The sequence below is a fragment of the Rhagoletis pomonella genome, unplaced genomic scaffold (genome assembly GCF_013731165.1).
Source record: "Rhagoletis pomonella isolate Grant_MI unplaced genomic scaffold, Rhpom_1.0 Rhpom_scaffold_00002, whole genome shotgun sequence".
Taxonomy (NCBI): Eukaryota; Metazoa; Arthropoda; class Insecta; order Diptera; family Tephritidae; genus Rhagoletis; species Rhagoletis pomonella.
Window position 1 is genome coordinate 15,938,937 of NW_023458556.1, and position 11,014 is coordinate 15,949,950.

The following is an 11,014-nucleotide window of genomic DNA, read 5'->3' on the forward strand; positions in this document are numbered from 1 at the left end:
GCAAATTATTTGCAATACACAAACAAAATACACGCATTTGCATTTGTTATGGCTTGACAAATTTGCAATACCGAAAATCCATAGCATAAAAATGCTATGCCTTGCAACTCTGGTTGACATTTCTATCAACTGATTAAAAAAGTTTTACCATGACAGTTTAATATAGGCCGCTCACAATTCATGGCATATTTCTGCAATTGCATAAATTTGTCAGCTCTTATGAACCGAATTGCGAATAGCCCTGAAGTTTCTCTGGCGATTTACTGGCTGCGTTTCTTCATACATTCCAGATAATCCTATTTCACAGCCAGAATAAACAGAATGCGTTTGAAATATACGTTAACATATCATCAGGAACGTTCTAAAGAATAAGTAAACAAAACAGTTTATTCCAAACGATTGGAATGAATAAAGAAATGTAGCCATTTTAGCATCGTTGCTAATTTTTCCGATGCATCGAAATATTGGTGTATCGATGTTACTCCCCAAAACTTTCGATCTTAATTGGGTGAAGAGTCATTTAAAATGAAATTTCATCACAATTTTTTAAAACGAAATGGGCTTTCTTTTACAATAACTCCTTTCATAGGATTCTTTTACTATAATATGTAGTATCACGTAGGTGGAAATTGTTTTTGTAAAATACCGCATTTTATTTTTATAGATCTTTCTCTCTCATATTACTAAAAATTTTGTTGTGGATATGCCTCTCTGATCCTCATAGCCTCATATGTAAAATGCATTTGTTTGGTTTTCGTTTAATAAAACAATTTATTGTTTGAGGTTTGTTTTTTACAGTTTACTGTATAATAAAACGTTGTTCTTTACTTGACAACTTTTAGGTATTTTTTTTTTGGAAATTCTGGTCAGAAAATTTTTTGTCGTGTGGCACCCGTGGTCATGGCCATGAAGGAGTTAAAAAATATTGCGCAATATTTCTGCAAAACAGATGCTTCTGTCCAGGGTTGCCCACTCTGCTTAGCTATGAAGTACCATATTTACGATAAAAAAGTATCAAATTTAAGCTTAGTATCCAGCTCTTAAGAAAACGGTCAAGAAAAAATTGCCATTATTTCGCGTGTGTGTCCAAGGAATTTTGACATTTTTTATACCTCACAGCCTGTTGCCTCACTCTTTCCTCAAGAAATAATGGAACGGGCATATATTTCTGTTGCAAACCTGGGTTGCCTTGTGCTCTTTTTTCACAAAAAACTTTAGAAAACCGTAGTAGAAAGCGTACTAAATTTCTGAAGAACTGCGTACTGCCTTAAGGAAATTTGACTCAAGAAAATTTCTTAGCCATTTCTTGTACGTCATTTTATATGGAGTTTTTGCTTTTCTTAAGAGCTGGATACTAAGCTATAAAATAAAAGTTCCAAAAGAGGTGATATTCGTTCTTATTCTCCCCATTCAGCAATAATATCAGAAACACATTTCTAGAACAAAATTCCAGTGCCAAAGTAAGATAAACCAATTGTATGCACTATAGAAATTAGAAAATTTTAGTTGAAAAAAAAGTATGTACATGCAAAGGATATCACAAAAATTTACTAAAATATTCATATTTTCCAAAAGAGCCATTTTGGCACTTTGTGATAAATTGAAAAAAACGGCGTGGTTTGAGCGAAGTTGGCAGCCCTGCTTCTGTCCCAATTTTTTTATTTTTTCGCAATATTTGTCCAACCAAATGAAATCGTTCTTAAGATCTGGCAGCTCTGCTCAGAAGGTATATTTGCAAATTACTTGTTTTATTTCACCTGTGCTTATATTTGATTAAAAAAAGTGAACTTATTAAATAAGCCATAAAAATGAGTTTTAAAACTCTCGCAATTTAGTACATGTGTGGAAAAGTTAGAAAAAATCTCTTTTAATCGCTTGAAATACTCGTTTCTAAGCTCGTTCTCATCCACTAGCTTTCGTCGCCCGTGTTTTTGTTATTGGTTTTCTTGGTATCAACTGGGGCAGCAGCAGCTTGAGCCGCGCTTGCGACACGTCGACAGATACGAATGTCGGCTGCCAGCGGAGTTGATAAATATCTTTAGAAAATATCAAATTATCTTGCGAATTTCAGTTTCTATTGAAAATGCGTGTTAGTAATGTACGCGGAGGCCGGCTTTGCCGCTTAATCTTTTGCTGTTTGATCATATTGCCGCTAATTTATCTGCTGGTAACATGGAACGATGCCAAGCGTGGACCAAATAGCTTCCATGGCAAACCCGCAAGATCCATATACAAGAAATTAGAGGGAAGACCGCGTGAGGTGCCGAAACTTGTCGAAGGTATGTTAATTTGTTTCAGGCAAATACATAATTTCAATTTATCTTTAGGTAGGTATCTTCTATTTATAAGATTTTACCTGTTTTATCATAGGCGGTATTTTAGTAATAAAGTTCATTGACTGCCACTGACCTTGCTGCGCTTTAATATACCATACACAAAAAAAAACTAACATTGAACTTGGTTAAGGTAAAGAGAAAGCCAGTAGCCAACTGTGTTCACAATTTTACATGTTTGATACATGTCGATGGGCCTGTGCAATAACGACACAATTCAAAATTCAAAAAATAAAAACTGTTACTACTTACTGTTAAGTGGCTTTTGTCTCTAATCCTTGTCTAATATATTTCCATCCCTTACTAAAGTAAGCAGTAAGGATTGCTAAAGTGAATACAAAAGTTTAGACCTGGATTCGACAATGATTAAAGACATGAGCCACTTAACAGTAGTAACAGTTTTTATTTATTGTACCTTCATTTAGTCTTTAGAATGCTAGTATCGCTCTGCGTTTACTTATTGAAAACCTACCAAAAATATACCATTTGAAGTATTTTAAAAGTATTTTTGTTAGAATAATATATTAAGTAACTGTTTTGCTGTTTTCAGGACTTGGTAATTTCGAACCGAAAAATGCAGAGGAACGTTCCGGACCAGGCGAAAATGGCGAAGCACACCAACTCTCTGCTGACAAAAAGAATAAAGCGGACGAGTCAGAAATGGAATATGGCATGAATATTGCATGCTCCGATGAGATATCAATGCATCGTTCTGTGCGTGATACGCGTTTAGAGGAGTGTAAACGTTGGGACTATCCATATGATTTACCAAAAACTAGCGTCATTGTTGTTTTTCATAATGAAGGATTCTCAGTGCTTATGCGCACTGTTCATTCAGTGATTGACCGCTCACCGAAACATGTATTGCATGAAATTATTTTGGTTGATGATTATTCAGACAAGCAAGACTTACGTGAGAAATTAGAAAAGTATCTGGTTCAATTCGATGGATTAGTAAGACTGATCCGCAATGAAGAACGCGAAGGACTTATCCGTACACGCTCGAGGGGTGCACAAGAAGCCACAGGTAATGTAATGTTTAGTTTTTTTACATCGAGTTTTCTATGACAATTTTATTTCTTTACCTACAGGCGAAGTAATTGTTTTTCTCGATGCTCATTGTGAAGTGAATACGAACTGGTTACCACCGCTCTTAGCACCCATCTACCGGGATCGAACTGTCATGACTGTGCCTATTATTGATGGGATTGATCATAAAACCTTCGAGTATCGCCCTGTTTATGGTGGCGATTCGCATTTTCGCGGAATATTTGAATGGGGCATGTTGTACAAAGAAAACGAAGTGCCTAGACGGGAACAAAGACGCCGTGCTCACAATTCAGAGCCATATCGCAGTCCTACACATGCTGGTGGTCTATTTGCCATTAATCGCGAATACTTTTTGGAATTGGGTGCATACGATCCAGGTTTATTGGTATGGGGTGGCGAAAACTTTGAGTTGAGCTTTAAAATATGGCAGTGCGGTGGCAGCATTGAGTGGGTTCCGTGTTCGCGTGTAGGCCATGTTTATCGCGGCTTCATGCCTTACAACTTCGGCAAATTAGCGCAGGCAAAGAAGGGCCCGTTGATCACAATCAATTACAAACGTGTCATTGAGACATGGTTTGACGATACACACAAGGAATACTTCTATACAAGAGAACCGCTGGCCCGGTATCTCGATATGGGCGACATAACCGAGCAATTAGCGCTGAAGAAGCGTTTAAATTGTAAATCCTTCCAGTGGTTTATGGACAATATTGCCTACGATGTGTATGACAAATTCCCAGCACTGCCAGCTAATTTGCATTGGGGCGAATTGCGTTCCGTGGCAACCGATGGTTGCCTTGATTCGATGGGCCATCAACCACCAGCCATAATGGGTCTCACACACTGCCATGGCGCAGGTAATAATCAACTGATACGATTAAATGCCGCCGGACAATTGGGCGTTGGTGAGCGTTGTGTGGAAGCAGATCGTCAGGGTATAAAACTGGCTGTTTGTCGTTTGGGTACAGTAGATGGGCCCTGGAACTACGATGAAAATACGAAGCATCTGCTGCATCGCACTCACAAAAAATGTGTGGCTGTACATCCGACAACACAGCTGCTATTCTTGGCCCATTGTGATGTGAACGATGGCTATCAACAGTGGTGGTTCAAGGCAATCAAACCCAGATGGTAAACAAATTCAACGAATGAAAACACAGTACGGGTTTCACTGAAGGACATTCATATCCAGCGTTTATGATATCGGAGAATATAATTGTTAAATTTGAATAAAATTTTAATTGATAACAATTTTAGTGAAAAGTAAAAGACAATTGTTATTGCACTCGAGCGGCTTTTACAATGGCATTGAAAATTTTATACATACATACATATGTACGGATTTAAGTTGTGTGTGTATAATATACACTGTATGAGCTCATAAGCTTCGATGGTTTATATGTAGATAATGAGATTAAAATCTGCAAAATTTTAATTTTTTAGTATATACGCCTAAACTGCAAATACAATCGCTTAGGTCATAAGAAGTAAATATATTTGGAGCTCTTATGGTTTCGAGCGGTCGTATTATTCAAACATGACTAGTGAAGCAATAATTAGCAATTGTAAAGTGAGAATCAATCATAAGTACATCTAACTAAAAGTTTAAGATATATGTATACAATTAAGATATTCTGAATCGATTACCGTTCCAATCGTACAAACGCAAACGTTTTTTAAGTTTTTAAACAAAAGTTTAATAATGAGGTTAAAAAAAAAAAAACCGAACTCACGCTGACTTTTTGGCGAAAAAGATCAAACCTTTCCTAACATTTTATATGTACTAGGTATGTACTTTTTATAGATATATAATTAAATGCTTCAACATTGCCACTTATTCATAGAAAATTTTAAGAAATTATATCTTCCAATTATAGTTACATACTTATATATAATTTATTTTTTTAACTTCTACTATTTATTTTAAGTGTATTTTGTAATGGGGTCTGTGTCTTTCTATTTTGTGATAAGTAGATAACTTTCAGTTAACGAATGTAAAACTTTTTTCTTATACCTACTATACACATATGAGAACAACTATTTACCAGTTTTATTTATTACTTACTTTCGAAGGAATTGCAACAGTAGAATTAAGTCTGAGAATTATGCAATAAATGATTTTAACAGTATTCTCATGTTCGTTGTTGGTGTTTCCGACAGGGTGGTTGTATGATGGTATTGTAGAACGATTTTTTGTCATATTTTTCTTTTCTGCTGTTAGATGAGTTTGACGGCAACAGGCTGGATTACCATTGGCTGACTTCCATACATCCCAGGCGCTTCGAACCTATCAAAATAACCGATTGCTGACCAGGGCTTGAATCGTAACATCCGTTCACGGATCGAGAACGATACGAAAGAAAATTACGTGAACATCAGGCAGTATAAGCTGAATGGGACAAAGAGTACGTTGAGGTACATACATATGTATGTCATTATCCGAAAAATGTCTTTTTACGTGACGAGTAGTGTCGTATGTGACGAGCCCAGACTGATCGCTGCCAGTAAGCATGCATAATTTAATTTTCTTCAAGTAGTTTCATCTCGCGTGCTGGCATCATGTCGAGGTTCGGTATTACAACTTACTCCCAGTGAAAGAGATATATCGATGGCTGAGTGAAAGATCGACCTATCTCGGCAGCCAGTTAATTCATGACAAAAATACTACTCTCGGAACTTTGTCATCGTCTTTTTGGAATGTTGCTCGTAGGGTGAACTTACATACATACATATGTGCATATTTATTCTAGACCCGACAGCCTGAGGCGAATAAACGAAGATGTTCTAAACGAATGTCCGGCATGCGGAGAGACGGCTCATGACTCACATCATCTCTTCGCATGCCCACTGAACCCCACTCTACAGAAGCCCCTGTCCCTATGGACAGACCTCATCGATGCCGCACGCTTCTTGGGGCTACCGCTAGTAGAGCTTGACGACAACGATTGAGGGACTAACCGATCTAGGCCGGGTTGTTTTAGCCGCTCCGAGAACCACAAAAACAATGGTTGGAATCGACCATTTTTGATTTGGGCTAATTTTTTTTAGTACTTTCCTTTTATCATATAACGAAGTTATGCCAAAGAAAAAATAAATTTTTTTTTAAAGTTATGGAAAAATTTAAATTTAATTTTAACAATTCCTATAAAGAATTGCTCGGTGATTCCAAAAGTCAAGTGAATTTTTTATTCTATGGACAAGTTTTCAAGATATTTTCAATTTATCGTTATTCAGCTTCTCTACAAATTTGTATATAACCATTTTTTTACGAAAAATGCAAAATAAGCTTGCAGATCGCAAAAAACCCCAAAAAAATCTGAAATCCAAGATGGCGGAATGTTGCCATTTAGATGCAAGACTCCATGATCTACGTGTCAAATAGAAGTAGACTGCATCAAAACAGCTCTGTTAAAATTTTTTTTTGTTTTTTCGTACCAGTTTGATGTAATATACATATAAGACATTTCGAAAAAAAAATATGGATACAGAATTTTGAAAAAAAAATCATAAAGCAAAAACTTATAGAAATTTATGGCTCAATGTTTTCAACAATTCCACCGACTTCTCTTAACAGATTTCGAAATTTTCAAAGGTGCCCTTCTTAAAGATACGAGTTTTTGAACTTTGAAAAAATAGTTTTTTGCAAACTCTGAATAAAATTGTGTAAAAATATTTTTATTCAATTTAGAGTTTGCAAAATTTTTTTTTTAAGTTCAAAAATTTAAATCTTTTAAAAAAACCTCGAAAATTTCAGAATTTTTAACATCCGGGGCTCCACTCTGTATTACAATCCGAAAAGCAAATCATTCGGATTCGAATACTTGGCACTATGAATTTGTATTAGTCCGTTTCGCTTTTCGAATCGCATTGACTTTCGATCCTCAGTTATAGGCCGTATGAATAAAAACTAAGCAATTGTTTTTTTTTTTTTTAAATTGCATACCTTATATGTAGTTGATTTCCAACAAGCCTTAACTGCAGTTTATGCCTATTGGAAAAAAGAAATTACAACTCGACGAGGGAAATTCCACCTATTAAGCAGAAGAAAATGAAAGAAAGAAAACAAAAATTTAAAAATGAAACTTGCCATGTTAAAATTCTTGAGACTTATCTGAGCTCTTAAGCAGTTAAGCATTTGGTGGAAGTAGGCTATTATACTTCACTCTTGTTTGAATAAATCGAGTAAAATTTCTGAAATTTTAAAAACAAGCAATAGCTTATTTATTATTCATACGGCCCATTGTAAGAAAAAATCTAGCCACAAATTTATATTTATTTTTACGTTTACGTGGTTTTAAGTTTCAAAATTCTGTAATTTTAATTTTTTTTTAAATATGCATTTTCGATATAGCGCCAAATAGAAATTTAAAAGGACACCAGAACTAAAATACCTTCCGAGATATTCAAAAAGTAAACTTACCGAACTCGGTAAGGCGTAAAATTTTGAAATATTTATTTTTTCCCTTTGCCAGAATTTCATTATATGTATGGTAAATGGAAAGTTCTGACCAAAATTCATCCAAATCAAAAACGGTCTGTCAAATCGACCGACTCATATGTGAGTACTCTAAGCAAATAGCTCATCATAAAAACTGAAGGAAACAAAGGTTTTCATTGTTGACCGGTATTATCTGTATGTATGTATGTACATACATACGTATGTAGATAATGAAATATTATACATAAATTGCGTATATTTCAATAAATTTAAAATGTATTTGACCACTCATAGTAAATATGTATGTATCTATGTAAGTAAGCGCTTATCTATAGTAATGCTTAATACATATAGATTACCTAGAAAAACGCTAATAACTCATCAAAGATATTACCATTATTGTGACACTTAATTGACATTTCTAAGAATACGAATTTTTCTGGACCTTTCGCGACAAGTGGGGAAAGTCTTATTTAATTGGCTATCACTTAATTGACAATCGAACTCAAACTAGTAGGATTTCTTAATTAGAAAATTCGTTGATATGTTTATACAGCTGTGTGTGGAAGATTATTAAACAAATCATGTTAATTAAAGCGAAGTCAAATCAATATTTTGTGCAGATTGCTAATATAGCTTAAATGTTTATTACTTTGAAATTCCAATGGTTTTAATTAGGCTACCTGCCAATCGCACAGTGGGCTAGAGATAATTAAAAAATTTGCCTACAAAATAACACTCGGCAGATTCGTAAAAGCATGAATGAGTCTCTTAAGTTATTTTAAATTACACGAACGGTGCTGATCGATGTAATCACCCACCACAGGAAAAATTTCATGTAATGCTTATAAGAAAGTACGAACAGTACTACTTCCGTAGGTTTGGGAGCGTTTATCCAGACCGAGCAAGACCTAAGGTGCTGATGACAAACCAAATAAAGCCTTAAAAATCGCAGTAGCAGAAAACTCAAAAGTGTTTGTGTCGCGGTGGATACGACCTCTAAAACGATCTATTGCGCGTGGGCCTCCGTCCTATGTGGGGAAGGCTTTTAATGTATCCTAGCACTTTCAAGGGCATTTCGTTCCAAATTTCAAATGGATTAAGTGTAGCACAACTCAAGTGAGCTAGTCTGCGCTTAGCAGGAGCGTCACATTCACAGACATTGTGTTCTGGCGTTCCTTCGTCCAGCTCGCAAAAGCGACAGGCGTTTTTTTTCTGAAAGATTCATTTTACTGAGGTGATAGCAAAGCGAATAGGGAACCGTGGGTACCTACCCAGTGCGAGTTTTGAAATCTTCTCTGCCTAAATTAAGTGGTTTCTTTGAAGCTTATTTTGAAGGATAGATAAATTATTTGGCTTATCTCTGGCCGGGGCCAATTTACCCAGTTATTTCCAGTTCCCTTTATATGAGCTTTGGTTGGCCCACAAAAGGGTTCCGGACTATGGTTTACTGCGGTAGCTCGTTGTTTCGCTAGACTGTCAGCCTCCTCATAGCCATCATGTCCTTCATGTCACGGCACCCTTCCTAATTGAACTGTATTCTTGACTCCAACATCTTTTAGGTCATTGCAACAATCACATACTAGCTCGGAACTTATTTTGTGGGACGTCAGGGTCAAAGCGGCTGCCCGATTTCCGACATAACACAGATACATATATTTCGAGGATGTGCCTCTACTAAAGCTTTCTCTGTCGAAAATTGCTATTGCATGAGCCTTCGCTTGAAAAATGGTGTTTTAACTACCCATTGGAATCGTTTTTACGATATTCGGTCCAAATGTGCCCACCCCAGTTTTTCGATTTTTCAGCTTAGATCTGTCTGTATACCAAACCTCAGCCGGAGGAACGCTTTCGTTGACGGCTAGCTGTATACATTCTGAAGATATTATAAAGTTATGTCTCGAATCGTATTATTCAGTAAAATACCGAAGTGTGTAGAAAGAGGTTCGTTATCACCGCCGTAGTTCCAGAAGGCTCTGTGCAAGGTCCATTGCCATGGAAAGTAAGGCACAACGGAGTTTTTGTATAACTCTTACTTCGGGAGCGGAACTCGTAGGTTTCGCTGACGGTCGGGCGCTAACGAATATTGAAATGTGGCTAAAGTTACTATTTCGCTAGCAAAAGAAAAGCGCATGTAAAAACCAGAGACTGCAGCTAAGGCTAAGGTTGGGCTTTCGACAACAAGATGAGTATGTTACTCAAGAAGCTTCGCAAATGAACAGCTCATTCCTTCCAAATGTGGACGGTCGAATAAGTAGCAGAAGCGTTCTCCATTCAAATGTCCTATTTTCTTCTCTATGGAACTCCGATTTTGGCGCACTCGTTGCCGAATAAAAGCATCGGTGTACAAATTAGATACACAGCGCTTTCAAATCGACTTCGGATGATGTCGTGATCGTAATAGCTGATATGCAGGGAACGGATTTTATGGAAATTGGCTTTTTTTCTGCTAAAGAGATAGAGTATATACGATTAAGAATGTCCACGATTTAGCTTTCCCTGATTCCATATATACACATTTGACGTTACCTTTTTTTGCCTTTTTTAAGATATTTGCCTTTTTTTTGGCTTTTCTACCTTTAAAAAAATGATTATAGCATTTACAATTTTTTTTTAAGATTAAAAAATATACGCTTATAGAAGCGCAGGGACCTCTTGCCAAATTGGTGTTGGAAAAATTCAAAGCCGTTTTCTCAGCTGTCGTAGGCTTGGAGACAATAAGGGATCTAAAAAAGGGAGCTAGAATGACAAGAGAAGTTTGGCCTATAAAAGTTAGGCCAAAGTTGGTTCACATACATACATACATATATTATTTCGAGTGTCTTATGCAGTTATTTTTTCTAAGAAAAAACTGAGGTTTTCTTTATTAATGGGAACAAAAATGTACCTTTTTGTTTTTCCGTTGTCAAAATAATAAAGTCTGCAAGCGAAATTTATCACATACATATTGCCATTTCACGTGCTTCTCCCCTTGATCACCCCTTCGTAGCTGTCATATTTGAAGTGTGTAGGGCGCACAGTTACTCTGACAGTTCGGTGCTTATCTCCAGCGATGCGCCACTTATCGGTGATTTTCGAACAAGTAGTGATTTTGTTTTGCCGTTGTTTGGATTGTTTGCTGTTTTTTTTTTCCTTTAGCACCTGTTGATAGCGTTTCACACTTGTCTCTGATAAGCAGCGATTTTTTTTTTTT

At 36.3% G+C, this 11,014-nt stretch overlaps 1 protein-coding gene across 1 annotated transcript; it reads left to right on the forward strand.

Moving 5' to 3' along the window:
- Positions 1–1,694: 1,694 nt before the first annotated feature.
- Positions 1,695–5,510, forward strand: LOC118733137 (N-acetylgalactosaminyltransferase 7). Its single transcript, XM_036462380.1, has 3 exons — positions 1,695–2,279; positions 2,884–3,360; positions 3,425–5,510. Exons 1-3 carry the CDS (start codon positions 2,084–2,086, stop codon positions 4,516–4,518), a joined length of 1,767 nt encoding a protein of 588 aa, XP_036318273.1. The 5' UTR covers positions 1,695–2,083; the 3' UTR covers positions 4,519–5,510.
- Positions 5,511–11,014: the final 5,504 nt, after the last annotated feature.

Coding starts and splice junctions, on each gene's coding strand:
- LOC118733137 (XM_036462380.1), top strand. CDS start 2,084: ATGCGTGTTAGTAATGTACGCGGAGGCCGGCTTTGCCGCTTAATCTTT. Junction 2,280..2,883: donor GGTGCCGAAACTTGTCGAAG/GTATGTTAATTT, acceptor TGCTGTTTTCAG/GACTTGGTAATTTCGAACCG. Junction 3,361..3,424: donor GGGTGCACAAGAAGCCACAG/GTAATGTAATGT, acceptor CTTTACCTACAG/GCGAAGTAATTGTTTTTCTC.